Source organism: Lagopus muta, chromosome 5 (genome assembly GCF_023343835.1).
Source record: "Lagopus muta isolate bLagMut1 chromosome 5, bLagMut1 primary, whole genome shotgun sequence".
NCBI lineage: Eukaryota > Metazoa > Chordata > Aves > Galliformes > Phasianidae > Lagopus > Lagopus muta.
In genome coordinates this window covers 31,909,779-31,931,829 of record NC_064437.1, presented here as the reverse complement: position 1 = coordinate 31,931,829, position 22,051 = coordinate 31,909,779, and the positions used below count along the sequence as shown (strand labels likewise).

The window sequence follows — 22,051 nt, the reverse complement described above, 5'->3', positions numbered from 1 at the left end:
ATCATAGCAAGAGAAAATAGCAGCATTTCAGAAAAATAAGCAAATCAATGCTACTGTCGATACTCTAATGCCCTACTGATGTCTCATTTTCATCTTGGCTGCCAGCTAAAAGATCTTTCAAAAAGTTTTGGGGATTGTATTTAATTCCTGTATTAATTTAGTTGGAAAAGTAAAGCTCTGATGTTATCAGATGATATAAAGATGCATTAAAGGTGCTCACTAATGCAAAGGAGCTCATTAAAGAGGTTAAGACTGGAGGCACTCTGGATTGTAACGACCATGCCCTGGAGTTTGTGATCTTGAGGAAGATAGGCATGGCAAAAATCAATGTCAAGACCCTGATCTTCAGGAGAACACAATTCTGGTTGTTTAAGGAATCACCGGATGAGATCTTCTGGGAAGCTGTTCTCAGTGACAAGAGGAGCAGAGTGGAGCTGGAAGTTCTTTAAGGAAGCCTTTCCCCTTCCCCCTTCCTATCCCCTAGTATAGGAAAAGCAGCAGAGGAGGCAGAAAACCAGCACAGCTGGGCAAGGACCTGCTAGTCAAACCGAGGGAAAAAAAGGACATGAACAGGCAGTGGGAACAGGGATGTATTACCCAGGAAGAATACTGGGATGCTATGTAGACATGCAGAGATGGGATCAGGAAAACCAGGGCACATATGGAACTGCACTTGGTGAGGGATGTAAAAAGATAACAAGAAGTGGTTCTACAGGTACATCGGTCAGAAAAGACAGGCCAATGAGATTGTATTTTCTCTGGTAAATTGGAAAGGAGAACAGCAGGCAGCAGACACAGAGAAGGCTGAGGTACTCAGAGTTCTTTGCCCCAGCCTTCACCGTCAGCCAGACTTCTCATGTGTCTCATCCCTGGACCTCACATCATTAACCTCTCGGTAGGGCAAAACCCCTCCCACCATAAAGCAGAGCAGACATGAGATGGCCTCATGAGGTTGAACTGCAAACAGTATATCAGGCTGCATCAGAAGAGGGGTGGCCAGCACGGTAAGGTACATGATTGTCCCTCTCTATTCTACCCCCCACATGTGGAACTTTTGGAACACGTCCACAGTAGGCAACAAAGAGGATCTCACATAGAGAGGGCTGAAGAACCTCTCATATAGACATGCTGAGGGAGTTGGGCTTATTGAGCCTGGAAGAGGCTTGAGCGAGACCTGACAGTGACCTACGAGTATTTAAAGAGAGTTTACAAGGAGGAGAGAAATCCACTTTTAAAATGAACAAGTAGTGATAGGACAAAACAGAATGGTTTTAAACAAAAGAAGGGAGATTTAGATTAGATGTCAGGGGAAATTTTTCACTGAGAGGGCGGTGAGGCCCTGGCACAGGCTGCCCAGAGAAGGTGTGGATGCCCTATATCTGAAGGTGCTCAAGGCCAGGTTGGATGGGGCCCTGGGCAATCTGGTTTAGTGCCTGATTTAGTGAGTGGCAACCCTGCCTACGGGGAGAGTTGGAACCAGACGACCTCTGAGGTCTCTTCCAACCCAAGCCATTCTATGTTCCGATGATTTCCACTTTCATTACTTCTTATGCCACTTGTCCCTCCCCACATCACAGTTTTCTCGGCACGTACATAGCAAGGAAATTTTCTTTTACTCTACTACACACAGCTATAGCTACCGTATTTAATCTACCATGTGAATTATCAGCACACAAAACACACCAGAGATTTTTGGGAAGGTAGATACAGGTCAGGTGCTTTCTGTAACAGCAGGAACGCAACTACACTGGAGCCTGCAGAGCTGGAGATACAAATGGGAAGCAGCAAAAAAACCTCTTAAAAGATGTGCTGCTATGTCCCACGAGAGATAAGCATAGCTGTACTCATTTTCAGATCATCAACGTATGTATGTTACAGTAGGAGCTGAAGTGTCATTATAATTGTCACCATGGCAGAGCGCTTTGTCCATGACCTGAGGGCCAGCACTTCTTCACCTTGTGCACCACAGACATTGAAAAAATAATACATTTTGTAAAGCCTCTGTTTTATTCTTTACAAATGAGGAAGCAAGGCAGAAGAAGCCCTATGCTGGGGCTGCCTTGGCCGGGAGCCAGTGCTCCAGGACTCACCCTGGACCAACCCTCCACCACTGCTGGAGGCAGGGAAATTCTCCCAGTCCCCAAACCTTTTCAACATGCCATGCTGGCAAGTAATTAAAACCAGCTTCCAACACATCATCATCTCTTTTGACAGGCTGTCACCCTGCTATAGTTTTGCTTGCTTAGATGTTTCATTTTGGCTTAACTAACAACACAAAAAACCACCTACAGGGCAAATGTGTGTTCTGATGATTTATAAATCATCACGATTGAAGTTGATAAACATGATTGAAGATGATAAACTCTAAGTAAAAAACAAATCATTTTCAAAGACAGCACAAATTGGCAAACTAAGCTTTGTTTTAATAAACCTCTTTTGCCTCCCCAACATCTGTGTCAGCCACACTGAACTAGCTACCTCTGGTGATAAACACCTAAAAAACACACCTTTCAAAGGCAACAGCCTAGAAGTAAAGCAGAAAAGCATTAAAACAAGCAAGCTGACAATTTTCATCTTGCTTTTTGGACAACATCTCTGAAAGAAGCGTGTAATGTATTTGTGAAAGTTTAAATCAAAGCAAAGCCTCTATTTTCTGTTACTCTTTTTCAGTATGATGTGCCCTCAGCACTTTTAGTAATGTTAATATAAATATATCAATATTTTTAGAGCACCCAACTAAGGGCTTGCCCAACCAGGCATACTCTCCCACTGATTCTCCTGCTCTTGCCACCCCTAAGAGATCTGCAGACCTCTCACACTGTATCTTCAAAGCAGCAGCCCTCTGCCATTACTATTTTGTCCTGAGACTTGGAGCTGGTTTCCTAACTTAATAACCTGGTTTCCAAACTTGATAATCCTTCCACCCAGCATCTGAGGTTACAGTTCTATCCAAATACATGACGTAAAAAATAACGTAATAGTAGGGAAGTAATGGCTCAAACTGCTGCTGTTTGGGTTTGGCCAATGGGAAATCATTGCCAGTTCCCTCTCTTGTCCTTTTTAATTCCTCTACTATTCTCCCCAGGACCGTCCAACGCAGACTGAAACGTGTTTTCTATCTCTGCAGCATAGTACAGATGATACTCCTGCTCAGGAATTCAGCTGTGATAACCACCAAAGCAGCATGACAGAACTATTAGCCAGTTTTAGTAAAAAGTAAATTGGCCATAAGGTTGCACTGAGTTCTTTTCCATTGCCTATTTGAATGAATTTGTTATTTCCCTGTTGATACAAATAATTATTGTAAATGGCACTCAGGTATTTTTTTTCAATTAAGAAAATATCACAAGAAGTAACTGATTGTGAGTAATTGCAAATGACATACTGGTAAACTGTAAATTATACATCTGCGATCTCAGATTTAATCAGCCAGGAAGGGAAGAGAGCAGTGTAATAGTTGGGAGCCCTGACTATTACTGTAAGGTGATGGGGCTGATAATTTCATGACTTCTTTTGCTCCTGCTGGCATAAAATGGGATACTGTGAAGTAATGTCTACCATCTGGTGCAAGTGAGAGAAACAGAATAACGTATATCAGTGCTGGATTTCTGTGGCAGTGTAAGTATTTCTAGCAGAGATTAGACAATATTTGTTATCCATCTTCCTTCTGTGCTGCAATATGCAGAATCAACACTGCTGCTTTGGTTTTATACTGCCCAGAAAGAAATGCCTTTAGTTGCTACTACATCCTTCATACATGAAATCACAACATACGACCTAACAGTTTCAGTAGATCAGTCACTGTATATTGAAAATTCAAATACATACAGACGAGTATTTCTTGTAAATTCACTAATTTCAGACTGAGCCAGTTAGCCAAAAACCTTTACTTCAAATGCTGAGAAATTATCCTAAAGGTGATGTTGCATGTTGCTACAGTTATTCAGGGATGCCAGGTATTTTATTTCCCGTATCCGGTCTTCAAAAGATGCAAGGTTTGCCTGCTCTTGCTATTAGTATTAAAGGAAGTTACCAAAATAAGAGCATAGATGAGCAACAATGTTATTTTAGAATTAATGCATAGATTTTCAGAGACAAGACAAGCTTTGTGCTGGACAGGTCATGATGGCTGCCAGAAGTGACAGAAAATTTGATCTTCAAACATTCTGGCTTCTTTTTGGAAAATTTAAGAGGGAGAGAATACATTATCACAGTATCCAGAAGACCAACAGCTTGCACGCACAGATAAGAACTCAGAGTGAGATGAAACATTTGTCGGCTAAGATTAATTGGTGCCCCATGCTCCTGCCTAAAGCATGCTTTCCTATTCTTATTCTTATCCTTTCCTATAGAAATAAAGTGTATTTTTATAATCTGTTGAATATGGATTTATAGTTGTTATTCTCTTAGTTGATCCAAGTCACCCCCAAAGGAAATTGTTTATATAAAGCAGGTCACACATACACAATTACCACCTCCATCAAAATCCTAGATACACAATAAGACAATCTGAAACACACCACCACTGCCCTGCCTTCAGCTGTCTACCCCATCTTCATTGGGCTGTAATAATGTCCTTGACATCCATGAGAAATATGCCCAAATTGCAAAATATCAAACTGCATAATATCGAACATTTCAGATCTTCAAATGCACAATCAGGAACGGCACCAAGATAAACTATTTTTTTATGCCTACAAACAAGGCAAGCTCCACATTTGGCCACTGAGTTGCAGGAAATCCTATTCCCTCATTAAGGCACAGCCTCATTGCAATATACAGCACTAAGTGACAAAGCACAACTTCAAAGGCATAACACCACTTCCAATGTAATTCTAGGCTATTTCCAGATTGCAAGAGCCCTCTGAGGCCCATGGAAGTCCTTGGAAAATGACCTCAAACTAACTGCTACATCATAAGGAGCACTTACCATTGTAGAGCTTTTTCTCCAAACCAATCTCCTTTTCCTAAAGTACGGAGAAAGACTGGATCCTCACTGGGGGAATCTTCACGAGTGACGTTCACCTGTTGAAAAGCCAAAACCACCAGCATTTAGAAAACTTTTCATTAATGAATAAAGCCTATTTGTTCAGAGAGGGGTTAGTCACCTCCCACATCCCTCAGGAAACGCTCTGGTCCATATCCTCTCTGCGAATCAAGTAATTCTCCAGGCCTGCACTCTTCCCCCATCAGCAAGCAATTACTAATTCTCCGTAAGCCAGTCTCAAACCCATCCAAGAAAATGAATACTTATTTTCCATTAAGATATCTGCCACTCCTGGAAAAACTCAGTACGTGTGTGCATTCAAAGGTTTTAAGCTCTAAACATGGCGTTGGCTGCACAAGCACCATCATTGGCCATATGGAGTCAACAGCAGAAACAGATTCCAAATATTTTATGTGCGTAAGACAGACACATGGCATAGGTTTCTGTTAGCTTTGTTCCATGTGATTTTTTGCATTGCTAAGTTCACTGAAGGGGAAAAAAAAAACCAAACAACTACATTTAGTCATAACTTAAATGAAACAGTTTGGAGCATTATGGAATGAAGAATGGCTCCTTTCCTTTTCATCATGTACTGAATTCAGGGAGGAAATAGTTCTAGCTAGAGCAAAAATCACACATTAAAGGAAAATAACATCTTATTTTTATTTTTTATTTTTGCAGTAGAAGAAAAGCAGCTAGTGCTGATGAATGGAGACTTTTACCCACTGTAAAATGTTGGGTGGCACATAACCTAGTGCATGCCCAAGTATGAGAAGGCACTGAAACAACAGGCAGATGGCTTCACATCTGTGAGTGATGACACCCTATCACAGGGGGTCCTTTTTATTTTCTGAAAAAATATCAGAAAAAAAAACAGTAATTGATCATCTAAACAAACTTTGCCTTTGTATTATCTCTGCAAGTGGCCCAAGCCAGCATGGGCTATAAATCCCAGCAGCCGCATGATGACAAAGCCCCAGCACAGTGCTGGGAGCTGAGGATGGCTTGGCATCTCTGCTCATTGCCAAGACTTCACGAAAGATGTGTGTTATGGATCTAGTGGCTCTCTATGAGAAATATTTTCTCCTTTTCATCTAACTTTTATTAGAGGGAACTCATGTTTCTTATGGTATATCCAAGTAGGTGAATTACAGCAATCAGGGTGCAGCAGGGATCATCTCTCCTGCCATTAACCAACTATAAATTGTCTTGTCCATGTTCTGTTTATAGTCAGTAGAACAGCATTCCCAAAATCTGAGCTATCCAAATGTAGGTTAGATGAGCAACCCTCTGGAGGATTTACAAGGGAGAATCCTTCATCTCACTTCTCCATCTCAGGCTGTTCATTTGCTTTCATCAGAGCTTTTGGATATGCAAATTCACTAAGCCAAAATCTGAGACTTCAGACACTACCCTTCTGATTTAGAGACATCCTAGTTTAGTCGCACTGCCTTGCACCTTTTCTTGCACTGTAGGTAGAACAGAGGGTTTGAGTCATTAGAGAGCGCTGAGTACATACTACATTTAACATCTGCAATGACTCACTGGAGATCAGATGAGAGTAGGGAGAGCGGAACAGATGAGCCAGGAAGATTTGTAGCTGATGAAAAACAAATTTGGACAAACAAAGGCAACTTTAATGTGTATTTAAGCTCCTTCTGCATGACCTCTGCTGATCCTAAGACATGAATGCTAAGGGATTACCAGAGTGTCATTTCTGCAAAGCTCAATGTGATGACACATCTGAACAGTGACAGTACCACTGACAAACATGCACAATATAGTATCAAATTGGTGCCACACCATTGCTATTAAAGGGAAAATGGTGTACAGTGGCACAGCATGACACACACGCAGCCCCTCGGTAAAAGAAGGATGCTAAACAGGACAGAGCAGCAGCAGGCAGCAACCAGAAGGGATCAAACTGTTTTCATTGAAGGTATTATCGAACAGATTTCTGCACATAGGCTGTTTTGAACAAAAGTAGATTTCTATTCACTTGGACTTGAGGAAACACACACTAATAAACATGAGAAATAGTTCCCCAGACATTTTTGTAGTACTAAAAGCACCTGAGCTGCTGCACCTTCCCAATTCTAAAGAAGTTGCCTGCTGATCACAGGCAGACTCCAACAGAGGAACGTGGATGGGTTAAATTAGTAGCCACATGCCCCACACAATTAAATGACAACAGCAGCCAGATCAACTGCAGCGGATGGAGCTGAGGGAGAAAAAAGAGAAAAGGCTTTTGCTATGAAAAGAAATATTCACAAAGCACAGGTTGGAAGAAAAAATGCTGAGCTCAGAAATTTAAAAAATATCACTTGACTGTCACTACAGAAGCTCTATCATAAAAGGCAGGACAGAGCTTTTAATAGTAGCTTTTGCTGCTGGAACAAGATGCTGCTGAATGCAGGAAGTACATGCAAGATCCCAGTTATGCGAGAAGGAGCCAGCCTTTTTTCTGGCTTGCTAAGCCTCCTGGGTCTGCTTTCAGCATAGGCAAGAGAGTCATGTCTCTGCCTCAGAAAGTCCCAGTCAGCATATATTGATATGATTATTCTGTGTTTCATTGCTACTTTTTCTGTTTCACTGCCAGTCCACTACTCTCCTATCCTGGGCTGTATCCTTTGCATGGAGAAGTTCTGATATCACTGCGCAGCTCACATGTCTAAATACAAGCATTAAATTAAACACCCTCCCACTTCCATCCTTCCTCAGTCACCAATATCTCTTTTGCAATTCAGTGAGGTTGGAAGAAAAAAACTAGGCTGAATTTAACCATCCCTGTGGGAACTTCTGTCAAGCCATCAAGATCCAGCTGAGGCTCTGGGAATTTCTCAGCAAGCCCATGTGCATTGCTTTGAACTCCTTTTTCTGGCCATCAGCTGATACGTGAAGATAAAACAACAGAGGCCTGGGAGATAAAGCCAATGAGCTTCTCTAAGGGAATTAGAGAGCTCTGGAGCAATGGACAAGGACACAGGGACCATCTGCTTTTCTCCTCCATCTTCTGGTGAGCTGCAAGGGCATGAGGAGGATGGACAGACCAGGCAGGTCTGGTTACCCAGTACTGGGTACCAGTAGTACCCAGTAGTCTGGTTACCCAGTAGTCAACAGGATTTGAATTTTGCAACCAAGAGACTCTGAGGACTGCTAGGAAGGGATGGAACCACCTGATCAAGTTGGTCAAAAGCATCCCCACCAACAGGCTGACCTGTGTACCGAGAAGGACTTTTAACACTTGTTGGCAAAGGGAGGTGCCTCAGATATGGTCTGAGCAGAAAGGATTTTTAGCGTATATCATAGTTGTCTTTATTCTGGAAAGGATTTTTAGTGTATGTCATAGTTGTCCTTCTTCTGGAAGAAGATGAAACCCTACTCAAAAGCACAAGAAAATACCGTGAAATTTGCATCTCTACAGACCATCATTAGCTTCATTTCAGCAACCTGCTGTGATCTTCTTATTCACCTGAAAAAGACCATATATTTTTTTTTTTTCTGAAAAGATTAGCTCCCATAGATAGAGGAAAAGATGGTGAAAACTACTTTTAAAATCTGAGAGATAACAGTACAACACACACACTCTTCCTCTCTAGATGACATGGGTTTGTTTTTGCTGTCCTTAATTATGCAAGGACTATATTAACATCTGCTTTGGTGCAAACATCAAACCCATGAACCAGGAGGCTGGAGTTGGCCTGCTTTCAAGTGTAGTTGCCCATTTGTGTTTTCTTTTCATGTATCACATCTGATCTGCAGTGGGAAATCAATGTGTATTCCGTTGAATATCTCTCTCCTGCTACGTGGTAAGAAGCCAAATATTTTTCAAGTGTAATAGTATTAGGCCAGCTTAAAAAAAAAAAATAGTCAAGAGGAAGGAAAAAGCTGGATCTACAAAATCCCACAAGGATATTATATGAAAAGAGGTCAAAAAGCAAATTTTCCCCCTGAGCAGTGGAGCAGCAAAACTTTGACCTTTTTTAGTTCCCCGAAGAGAAAGCTGAGACTGCTTTGGGTTCCTATTATTTAATTTGGAAGAGCTATAAAGTGATAGTCATGGGAATAAACACTGGAAGTCAGTCTTCCAAGAGGGACAGTTGGCAAAGAAAAGTTGACTATTGCAGGGTATATTGGGAAAAAGGAAAAAAAGAAAAAGGCTATGGGATAAAGAAGCCTGCAGGGATTCTGAGAAGAGTACGGGAGCATCCATCATCAAATGAAAAAGCAAAATTGAAAAGAGAGACAAAGCAGGAGATACACATGGTATGCAGAAACTGAGCTAGCTGCTTAGGGTGGCACAGAACTCCCCAGTGCAGATAACCCATCCAAAGAAAAAAGACAGAGCTTTTTGGTCATCCACTGAGACTTAATATCTCTTTTCAAATCCCAAAGCGTTCATGGTGAACACATGTAAAACAGTATGAGATCTATTTTTTTTTTCCCCCCTTCAGGCCACTCTTCCCTACTGATACAATGCCAAGAAGTTTAATTAAATGTCAAGTGTTGCAACATTTGTGCCTTGGGGAGGGGAAAGAAAGCACTGGCTTGGCACTGAATTTTAAGAGCACATCATGACCATCATGTTTTCCTTAGAAGAGTGTCAACTTACCTTTCCTTTGCTGATTATAAAGAAAGTGTCCCCTCGAGCACCTTGTCGGATAATATACTCTCCACTTTCATAGTGTGTCTGTAAAAAATATATTAAAAAAAAATTTAAAATGAACAAGAACAAACAATCAGAGACTATTATTCAGCTGATAATTTGGCAGTTCTACAAGATAACACTTAGGGAGACATAGCCCTGGACTGATTTTATCTGAGTTTGACACTGGTTGTGATTTAAGAATTGCCCTACGTCCAGCAACATAATAATTAAAAAGAAACCATTTGTGTCTTGTCCATTTTTCTTATTACTGTGCTGCTGCCAGCTTTTGCCCAGATGAATTATCTTCACAGCCTAAATCCACTTGTACTAAGCAAACCTGACACAGGCATTTTTGACAGAGAATATAGTACATGAATTAAGCTGCAATAACCATTTTTACAATTTTTATTTTATTTTACTTTTTGTGGTTTAGGTATTTTCCCAGCATTGCCACCAAAGATTTTATTCAACAAATAATTTTTGATCTTTTCCCCATTGTTTCATTAGTTTAACCTGTCTTTTTTTGTGTGTGTGTGTCTTATGGAATGTTTACTGCTGAATGTCATGCCTTATCAGAGCTTGCATACAAACTTAATAGGATAGTTTCATCCTTCGCAATGCCCCATCAAAATCAATATGCATTCATACATCACCAAAAATAAAGACTCCACAGAAATATTTAGCATCTCCCCCAAGCTAGCATGATGCTCTGCACCCTGCAAACTCAACAAACATCACTTCAGCAGTAAGCAGCTGCAGGGATATGCAAAGACCTCACATCTTTTCCTAAACCTCCTGCTGGTACAACAAATGCTGCAGTTTAATCAAGCTTCTGCAGAGAGTGCAGACATGGCTGCGGGTATCAGCTCTGCTGCGCCCCAGCACTGATCTGTGCCAAACCTACCCCAAAACACAGCATGCACTGAGCTCTGGTGTGGATGCTGGATACTGTTTGAAGCTACAGCGAGTACAAACCGCTAGAAAAGACTGCCAGACCTTTTAAACTCAAAGTATGTATAAATAACAGCATGGATTTGAGCTAAGAAAGAGGAATTAATCAGAATGCTAGAATTCAGTTAAAGATTTTTTTTCTTATCTCAACAGTATATTATCGACCTGTGTTTATCTATTTTTTACACTTCAATTTCTTGGTGCCACTTAAAGACTGATAAAAGGCTCTAACATAAAAACACATAAAGGCACACAGTGAAGTACCTGTTGCATCTGACAGAAATGACTCCTTGCTCTGGAAGCAGTGGGCATGTGGTAATATTACTGAAAATAAGTCTCTTAAGAAAATATATTTAAGTGAACTATATTATGTAATGAATTAGGCTTGTACTTAAAAACGTGCACAACATTGAAGGAAAAAAAAAAATGGGGTGAGGGAAACCACAACATCCAAGGAAGACATTAGCAAACAATACCCTTAGGCTTTTCAGAATGAAATGACTGAAAAAAATCAAGTCCACTATCTGAGTCACAAATGCTTTCGGAAAGCATTTCAGAAAGAGCTTGGGTTCCCCTGTCCACGCTGGGCTCCAACAATCACACTACCTCTCCTGTTGCATGTTCTAGAATGAGAGGAGGAAGGAAAGCCTGAGAGGAGGCCGTGGAACACTGTGGACACAAACTCAGAGTTATGTTTGTAAGCAGAAATCCTGGGGTTTCTGCTTACAGACTTTGAGGATGTACACTGAGGAACCTTGAAAGGGTCTGATTTTATACGGCGCTGGGACTGTGGCTTCGAGGGATCCCAACCTGCCTCTGATGTTTCAGCACCTCTTGCCTACCTTATCTTCTTTTTCCTGGGCTCTTAGCTCACTCAAACCACTGCAATCTCTTCTCCCCACATTCAAGCCACTTTCCCCCAGTGCTTCATTTAGCTCCCAGCCATGCAGAACTTTCAGTTCGCTTGACCTCCTCCTTGGCACTTCTTCCTGAGCCATTCCTTTGATCCATGTATTCATTTCTAGGTATTTCAAGCCCATTTCTTTGATGACTAATTTCACTGTGCTTCTTCTTGCTTGAATCAACCTGTCTCCAACAACACTCCCATCGTCTTACACTCTCTCCTTCTCTAACACAAAGCCAATCATCCATGTGCACTGCCCTTCTAACCAAATTACGTCTGCCCATTCAGATTGAAAGCACTGCGCAAAGTGAGAAAAGTGCAGAAGTGCTCACATATGGCACATGCAAATAAAAATAATCACAAGCCCTTGCTTTTAGCTGGCCACTTAGAGGTAGCAGGGTGTTCTCAGGTACACACAGTACCACTACGTATCCTGTCAAAAAAGCAGTTTGGCAAGTATGTTGCATAAATTCATGGCGTGGCTTTCAGCATCACAAGCTCCATCGCATCCAGAGAAAACCACTCTGAGAGCAACATGAGAAAACAAGGACTTCTGAGAGCCTTACAGAAGCATGGTGGCACATGCAGAAGAGCAGTATCTGAATTAAAATCACAAGGAAGGAGGTCAATAAACATGCCTTTACTAGCCTTAGACTGACTTCATCACTATTTCTGCACTTGCAAGATGCAATGCAATGGCTGAGCTCCAGCAAGCTGTTAAAAGCTGGGCTCCACCAAAGGGCACCCTTCTGATGGAGGTTACAGCCACCATTGGCAGCTCCTTCAACTCAGCTTCAAAGCCCTGTATAACTGGTTAAATAATTCCCAGTTTGCCTTTAAAATAGTTAACAAGTATTTCCAGTCACCTTTGCCATCAGCAAATAAGTAGAAATGTGAGCAGTGAAACACCTTTTATTTAGGTTTAGAGCTTGTATTTTTTGATGTTTTGACTTCCTCTCAAGGGACTCTGAAGAGAGCCAAGAACTCTGTTGTGAATATTGCATTTTCACAGGCAGCATCAAAGCTCTGTGACAAAGCTAATTTTATGTCTTAGCTGTATTCCACTGAAAACCAAGTGTCACAGCAGCTCATAAGTATTCTTCCAAAGATCCAGAAACTCCTCCAGTCCACAACAGAATTGGAGCAAAACACAGAAATTAATTCCTAGCTGGAAGAGTTGACCAAACCATATCAACCATTCTAACATTTTCTTCTTTTGAGACAGAAAACAGAGCAGGTTTAAAATATATGTGGAAAGGGGAAACCTCCAAGAGAAACGCAGGCTGCAGAAACAGCTGTGCAAGCTGCCAAAGCCTGGATAGCCAAGTGAAAAAGCCAGTAGTTAGGAGGTCTTGTGTTGTGCAGGGAGAAAAGGGTTATGAGGCAAATCACTGAGGCTTGGCATCAAAGTCTGAGATTCAGCACTCAGGAAAACTACGGCGATAGAGCTGAGAAATTACTGCTGGGAGCAGTACCAGCAAGCCACAGATGTGTGCTTTAGAAGCTCTGGCAAATACAGATGAATGAAGGCTTGCTTCAATTAATTATAAACGCCGCAACATTGAGAGAGTTCATTGCGCTAACAAGACTGTTGTTTTACCAGGTAACACCAGGCCCTCAAGGTACACCTCACAGGGCATGAGCTGCTTTATCACCTGCTTTATCATTATTTGAATGAGAGGTCCTAAGCACCTGATCAAATCCTTCAAAGCAAGAAGTCCCCAAGTACCACTAATTCTGATGGAAAACACCAGTGCCAGAGGGAGAACTACTGTGCCAGGTGAAGGGATCCACCTCAGCCTTGTAACACTTTGTTTCCCTATAAACTCAGATCAGTTAGGGGAGATTACATTCTCCTTCCCAGTGCAGAAATGCCCATGAGGAGGAGATTGCTCTGTGGAATGCTAACAATGTTGTGTCTTGTGTGTGCCTCACAGGATACCTAATGTCTGATAGAGGCCTCTTCCTGAGAAAATAAGGGATAAAACCTTTTTTCTGCTTTTTAGCAAACACGTGTCCAAACATCAGAACTAAGAACTTCCTTAAAAACAACTAACCAACCCACAAAGATCCAGTCTTCCATTAATACTTTGATTTTAGTGTGACCCATATGTGGTTTCACTCCTAGGAGCATTTCAGTCCCTCTGTTCTCCAGTAAGGAGAGGAGCTACGGACACAGGACTTCCAGCTTTTTGAGGTTCCCCAGTCTTTGCAATGAAGCAGAACTCTTAGCTCAAAGTCACTCAATTGTATTCACAGAAAGAACATGTCAGAAGAGAAAAAACAAAGCTAAGGAAAGAAGCAGCTCTAATTAGTTTCCTCAGGGAATGAATAGGTCCGAAACCAGAATGTTTTAACAGGAAAAAAGCTCAACATACATACACAGGCAAGAGAAAGTCACATATACACTACATTTACTCAAATTCCTATTAAATTTACTTCATGCATGCCAAGGCAGAACTGACAGGAGCAGGGTGAAGTGAAAAATAAAATTAGAGAGCCAGCCCAATTAGCATGTCAAAGTCACCAGAGCATTTCTCGAGTGCCCTTCGCCAGCCCAATGTCAAGCAGCACTGCCAGCACTTCAGAGCAGCCCACTTTCTGACCTCTCAACCTTTATGACTCTGGCTTTTTTATTTCTCCTGCAGATTCTGCACAACAACTTGTTAAATCCTTGCTAGGATAACTGCCAGCTTCTGGTCCCTTCTACAGTATTGAGCAAGAGGTTTCAGGATTGGGTACATGACTCACACTACCCCTTATTTTTAACAATACCTGGGAATTTATCAAACACCTGTGTTAATCCCAGAATACTAGAATATGTTTGTAAGCCATTCAGAAGCTAAATTGATAGCTGTTTCTTCCTAATCTAATTGGTTTCTTACAAATAACAACACATTTGTAATACAGAGACAAATGCATAATCATTGGTTTTCCATCGTATTTTCATTTCCTCACCTAAAACTAATACAGATTTAATTTCCTCACAGTTCAAGGGAATCCATGAATCACCTAAATAATTTTGGAATGGGTAAGATCTCACCTTCAGAAACGCAAGCCATCCGGGCAAACCTTTGCATTCACATTTTGCGATCACATACCTTCAGTCAAACTGAGAGGACAGGTTTAAACAGCATTGCTCATAGATTAGGAGTCCCTATATTGAACAGGCTTTGAACAGAACGAAACAGCAGCAGTTTTAAAAGGGTTCTGAGCTAGACCATGCATCTGTATCTGTATTTCAGCCTTACAAGGTTTAACTAGGTGGATGCAGCTAAACAGAGTTGGCAATAGCTATATCTCTAAATTGTAGTTTTCAGCTGCCATCATGGAAAACTAAACATTTGAGGTGCATTAAAAGTAATTCAGACAAAACAGCAAACTTGCATTTATTTTGATACTAGGAACAGCATAAATTTTATCATCTCAATCAGAATCGAACAGTGAACACTGTTCCTTGCACCGTCCCTCGAGCTCTCCACTGCCATCAATGTTACCATCATCTCCAGCTACTTCAAGGTTTAGCTCTTACAGCAAATCCCTAAGCACACCCAGGATACTATATTTATAGCATTGGAATGCAATCACAAAATCAAGATTTTTCAGGAAAATGTTGCTGAAAGACACATGAAAGCCATTTGGTGCATCCGAGCCAGGTGTAGATACAGTCAATATTCAATGTACACGGAACATATTGAAATCTAGGTATCAAGCAGTCAGAGTTTCATACTGATTGCTATGGTCATTCCAAACTGCCGTTTCCCCATACAAAAGAGATAAAATGGAAATAAAGGTTGTTAAAAAACTAAGGTTGTTAAAAAACTGAACATGAGAAGTTTCTATGCAGCAACTCTATGTATCAGAGACAGATCTGAATCCAATTCATGTAGTACTCTGTCTAAATGGCCTTCACGTACAGTTGGATTAAAATCAATCTCAGAATACAGAGAAGCCTGAATCTTTCATAAGGCATCTTTTGCAACCTAATGTCTTAGTTTCAGCTAGGACGGAACTGTTTTCTTCACAGCATGACATGATGCTGTGTTTAGTTCTAGGAGTAAAACAATGCTGCTAACACAACATGTTTGTAGCTGCTGCTAAGCAGTGCTGTACAGAGCCAAGGCCATGCACAGTGAAGGGCCCAGGGAGCTGGGAGGGAACAGCATGAGGATGGCTGACTTAAAGTGTCCAGAGGGATATTTCATACCATATGACATGTTGCAGAAGGAGTTTGGCAGGGGAGTTCATCATCTCTTTCTTTTCCACTGCTCGAGGACTAGCTGGGCACTGGTCATCAGCTGGTGAGCAATTGCTTGTGCATCACTTGTTACACATATATACAGTCACAACTATTTTCCTTATCCTTTTCTCTATCTTAGTAAATAGTTTTATCTCAACCCATGGGCTCTACCTTTTTTTTTCCCTCAATTCTCTCTCCTATCCCTGTGGGAAGAGGGGGGTGAGAAAACGACTGTGTGGTGCTGAGCAACCTGCCAGGTTAAACCACAACACCTAATTTAAAACAAGTTTTCCTCTTTGTGCCTCATCAATACAAGTGCCTCTCTCCTGGAGATACCCAGTAATAACAGCTTCTACAATTATTTGTTTTCCCTGCTATCAATTTTACTTAAAGCTAAGCAGAAGCCCTTTCTCCAAGGGGGAAAACATTTACTTAGTGAGTTTCACCAGGTGAAACCATTAGTCAGCATCTCTGACGTGCTCAGCAAGCTCTGCAGAAGAGCCAGTTCAGGAGCAGCACATCCTGCAGCCCATTCAGGTTGTCCTTTGGAAAGAGAAATACTTAGTCTTTGGTCCTATGCAGAGCAGCAGCACCCCAGCCTTGAATGGAGGAACATCTCTGCAACTGAAACTCTCTTGAGAAGTAGCTGGAATTCTATGAGACGCTACCGACATTAGAAGCAGCAAGGTGTCAGCCACAACAACAAACTGCACCAAGTTCTGACAATAACTGTTTTTTTAGAGTCTCTGTGCTCTTCATACCTGAAAACACAAGCAAAGTCTCCACTGGAAGCAAACCCAAGTTCTAGTGCTTGCCTGACCATGTGCAAATCTCAGGCCAGGTGCGCTCAGAGATCACCAGCACCACCTCTCTCCAAAAAGCTGTTTGTTCTATTTATTTCCTGTACGAGCTGTTAAGTATCACACACTGCTGCAATGGTGACACTGTAACTAGAACAAGATGAGAGAGTTTGAAATCTGAATTTCTACACTTTGTCCTTCTCAGAGAAGGTTTCTGTCAGGACCCTCTGTTGAATATAAAAGTGACTTGCAGATCAGAAACTCAAAATATTCAACTAATTTTACTTACTTCCCAATACTGTACCTCAAAAGCCAGACTTTGATTTGGAGGAATTGCCAAGCAGTGTGTCCCAGGTGTGTGCCAAGGATGCAGGGCTGCACAGGACCAGCCTTGTGCCACCACCTCTGTGCTGCCCATCCCAGCTCCATCAGCCTTGCCCTTTCAGCAAACCACCACGTTGCACTGAAGGCTTCCTCCACAACAAGCTAGAGGATAGCACTGCTCACCTGTGCGTAAAGGCTCTGCTCCACCAACCTCATTTTGTCCATCACCAATTTCAGCCACCATGAAACCTAACGAGTAGTGACACAAGCCCAAGAAGAAGCCTTGACACCAGCCAACCTAACAGCTACGCTTCAGAAAACCTCATTTTCCTTCAGCTGGATGACTTCAACTTCTATGTTTACTCTGAGAACATCTGAAAAGGGTAAAAAATGGCTGGAACATTTGGAGTGCTACATAACCCACGTCAGCTGTGGTGTGGAAGGGCCCAAATCTTTTACAAGGTCATGTAAGGGGAACTGAAGCATAAAGGGAGCTTTGAGGCTCAGAGCTTCACCCTGGGCAGCTGAGTGCTCCGTTCACCAGTCACAGGTTTACACTGCATAAACCGGGGAGGATAACAGGAGTTTGATGACAGTTCTGAATGTATAATCCATCTCCTTCAAGGTATATATATATACACATTTAAAATAAATCCAAGTATGTTATTTTGCTGGCTCTTTAAAAAATATCCACAAAACGTCAGCAAAACTCCAAACATAAGCAGCTTTCAAAATATTATTTACAATATTATTGTATTAAATATTTTTCCAAGTCTAAACTGACAACAGCAACGCTAGCAAAATGAAGTATTTAGTTGCTAGAAAATGCCGCAAAAACAACTTCAGGAAAATATAATTCCTCTGCACTGAATTCTGGGGAATCATAAAGCTTTGTTTCTCTGGCTTTACTCATGAAGCACCTAAAAATGTTGCTCCTCAAGATGGTTGAAGGGCAATATTATCAACATACTGCAGCTCTCTGCTTAGCCAGCCCGAGCACCCGGGTGCAGCTGGTGAGAAATCAGTGTGCTCCTCAGCACATTTTGCACTGCTTGGGCATTGTGGCCAGTCATGGTGTCCTCTGCTGTTCGGTTTGCTTCTGATTCGTGCTCCACCTGCTCCCTGAGTTGTAATGCATCTAAAGGGACTGCTTGCATGCGGACATTCACATCCACTGTGCTGAAATAATACCCATCACTTCACATGGCTGTTTTATCTACCCTCTACTGCAGTTGTCTTAGCATTCCCCTGAGAGACGAGGCAAAAATCTGACAACAATTCACTGCATTTCCCGAAAAAGGCAAATAGTAAGCCCTGCAAAATAGTGAGCTGCAACTCAACAGCAAATAGCAACCAGTATTACAGCAGAAATTTTCAGCTTAGACTAACAATTGGTGGCTCACCTCGTAACACCAAGGTATAATGCATGCTTCTGAGAACAACATATTGATTTCTCCAGCTGAAAGGAATGTAACATGGAGTACAAGCAGCAGTGCAAGAGGCATATTCAACAATTACTTCGTTAATGCAAACAAGAACAGCCTACATCAATTCCACCGGGTACAAAATGAAATGAGCAGTCTTGCAACACTCCTTACTGCTTCTGAAATGTAACAACGTGATAGATGTTCCTAATTTTACCTTCTTTGGTTAAAAGACCGTTTTAATTTCCTGTTTGTTTCTTTTGGGGTTTGGTATTACTGCTCCATAAATGTGAATTTCACTGTGTTACACAGAGAGCTACAAAGGAGGGAAATATGGAACACAGCTGAGATTGGTACCCTCTTTACTTTCTCTTCTCAAAAATTCCCTTGCTTCCAAAGTCCCACAGAAAGGCACTGAGCTGGAACCAGCCCTCTTCTAGCTTTGGGCAGCACCTACCAGCACAAGGCAAAACAGGTGATAAGGTAATAAAAATGCAAACTGCACAAGTTAGACAAATCCAAGCAACTTAACAAACTCGATTTAGAGCAAAAGGTCATCTTTGAACTGCCATTTCCCATTCTAATCAGAGCTTCAACCTCTCCTTAGTTGAAATTGTCTGTCTTGAAACAGTGGTTTAGTTTTCACAACAAATGAAAAACTTTTGCACCATTTTGTACACATGATGTTGCAGCTGATAATTTAGGAGCTTCCTTCATTCCTTCAATGACTTGAAAGAAGTCCGTATCTTGCTCCTTCCAAGACCCATGGTGCACAGCTAACCAACACTATTTCCTTTACATCGTAAAAGTTAATGTTATCACATCAAAACATCCATCCTCTCCTCATGACAATAAGAAAAGGCCCATTTGTAATTTGTGAGCGATAAGTACCCAAATGAGTTTTTTTCAGCCTCACATTAAATAATTGTGCTTCACTGAAAAAGTGCTCTACACGAAGCAACGCTGAGGAAAGAGGGTATGAGGAAGGTCTAAAACTTCAGCTGTATCATCTTCTTGTCATACTGAAAGCATGTTTTGCTTCCTTCCTTGGTTCCACTGGACTTCAATGCAAGAGGCACAATTTTCACGGCTACATAAAAGGCAACAAAATGTACAAAGGCCCACATTTTACAAACGTTGGCCCAGTATCCTGCATGCAATGGGGAAGAAACACGCATGTGATACTGAGAGCTTCTGCCTTTCCCCTTCCTATTTCTCAGTGTAAAGGCAGTGACCTTCACCTTCCTCCTCACCATCCAAGGCAGAGGACAGCCTCTTTACAGGAAGCAGTGCCTTTCTGTCTCCTCCATGCCTTATGTAAATGATCTACTACTGGGGCTTTTTCATTCTTTTGTATATTTCTTGAGCAGAAGCTAAGTCCTGCCATTACCTTCAAGTTCCTTTCCCTGTCTCGAGCAAACCTGAGCATATTCAGGGACTCTCTGCAATGCATCTCAAACATCTTATTTAGCCACATCTAAGGCTGAAGGATATAACATCAACCTGACAGTGGGACAGATTGTGACTCTGGACAACGTGGGTTTGCTAAGTCCATTAGAGGCTGTAATGAAGACCTGAGAAACAGTTCTGATTCCTAAATACACTCTGCCCTTTTAAGGGAGAAAGAGGAAGAAAGAGATTCTCAAAAATACATTATTTAGTTTAATGCATTATTGCTAAATAAATTCCCTGACTTAATTTGCTCTAAAAGTAGACACAACACATTAGAAACCACATTTAAACTTTCCTTCCATCCCCACTGTTCCCAAACCACGGTCTGACAGGTGACACTGGAGCCAAGTCAGGTCTCCTATGCCTGGGGGCAGCCACCCCACAGCCATTTTTTGTCCACAGTGCTGAAGCCAACATCTGTTTCTGCCTGGGAAATGTACTGAGTTGCAAGCTGTTGTCACCAGCTGGCACAGGAGCAGCACAACCTGACCCCGAGTCCGGCACTGTCCCTGCAGACCCACGGTCAGTGATTGCTCCAGCACTGGGAGCACAGGGCACCGAGTCAGCAGATGCCCAAGCTGCAGCCCAACACCCTTGTAGAGGGGAAACTTCCAGGAATACAGAAATGTTGATTTTTGGAGGTGGAACCGCTGAAGGTAGACATCTACCTACATGCAATAGAGCTGATGGTGACAAGGAAAGACAGCAAGTTAGCTGGGTGAAAGTTAATGGTGATATCAGGACATAGATCGACCGTTGAAGAAGCAGGGTAGAAAAGCCAATAGTTTGCCTGCTGACTACAATAATAACAGATTAACAGATAACGAACATGAAATGTGCAGAATTAACTGAGTGGTAAGTAATTAGAAAGAGGATACCTAGGCAACAGACTGGAATTAATTAATCAGTTACTCTGACTGAAAATCAATGAACAATTAAATCAAGTAAAATGTAAGTAAAAAAAATGAAATGATAGAGCGAGTCAATTGCATGGGGTCAATGCAAACTTGGAGAAGGGGGAGGCAGAAATTAAGTTACCCATTGGAAATCAGTAGTGCTAACACAAGGAAAGAGTGCTGGAGCTATGATGGGCCACATGCTTTTTATTTCACATATAGTTTTTGCAGAACTGAAATCTCTATCTGAAAAACTCACGTCCCATGACATTTCCAGAAAGCATCAAACAGAAAGCCACTGCTGCTCCTCAGAACACTTCACTTTGAGGGACTCCCTGCCCCAACTGCTCCCCAGCAGTGAGAGAGCAGCACGCTCCCACTGCACTGATGGGGAAGGGGAGGCACTTTGCTTTCCTTTGCATGTACAGGGATCAAAAGATCTCCTCCTGTACAACAGCATAACGACCTTGACAGCTTTGCTGGGAGGAAACACAGCCAGCAACCAACTGTTGTGTCGCCGCACCATCAAATTTATCCAAAATTGCAAGCAACTTCTTGTGAGGATGTGGGTTTTTAATTAAATTTCACTGAAATGTACAAAAAGTAGCCCCTCTTCTGCCCATCTTCCTTGAATATTTCTGATTTATTTTTTTCTTCTCAGTGGAAGACTGTCTATGGAACACAAATTCTCCTTCATAAATCCAAAAAGCCATTCCACAATTATTAAAATGGCAATCAATTCCTCGCAAAAATGAAATTGGAAGTAAACACTGTAAATCTTCATGTATGTTTTATATATTTTCTTAATTTGCAACAGATTTTGTACTCTTATTCAGAGAAGTTATTTGTATTGCCATGAGGATCAAAACCAATTTCCTAATCTATCAAGAGGAATAAAAGAGCACATTAATTGAATATACTCAGCCACTCTTGAAGTAACCTCCAATGAAATATATTTTCTTTTTGTAGTCTGAATCAAAGAAGAGTGCCTACCCTTCCATATGCAAATGTACTTCTTCTCCCCAGGAACAGAATTTACTGGCAGTAAAAGCATGGAAAGCACTACATTTTTACTGAGGCGGGTAATTTTGCCCATGGAGTTCACCACTTTCTTCCAGTCTGGCAGCTTCTGTAGGGTTTTCAGTAGGTGACAATCAGTTCTGACCGAGCATGTAAGCCTTACAACATCAAATCAAACAGCACCTACCGCAGCATTTGCTGCCTTCTGTATCTCTGAGGGCTTTGTCTGTTGATAGAATATTAAATATTATCCTTTTACCTAGATTTTTCTCATTAACTATACAAAGGGAACCACAGCTTAATCAGACTGCACACACATAAATCGCAAGCTCCACTCCCACCCTGCCAACTATTGCTGTGGATTACAACAGGTTTTGGAAGAGAATTACATTGGCGTAAGCGAGA

General features: G+C 41.6%; 1 protein-coding gene across 3 annotated transcripts in view; it reads right to left on the bottom strand.

Annotated features, from left to right (window-relative positions):
- PRKG1 (protein kinase cGMP-dependent 1) overlaps positions 1-22,051 on the bottom strand; it is a 391,794-nt gene that overhangs the window by 106,508 nt on the left and 263,235 nt on the right. For all 3 annotated transcript variants that reach the window (XM_048946671.1, XM_048946672.1, XM_048946674.1), the window contains 2 exons: positions 9,600-9,677; positions 4,931-5,025 (listed from right to left, as the gene is read on the bottom strand). In XM_048946671.1, the coding sequence (XP_048802628.1) occupies positions 4,931-5,025; positions 9,600-9,677 (173 nt within the window). The remainder of the gene's footprint in view (positions 1-4,930; positions 5,026-9,599; positions 9,678-22,051) is intronic.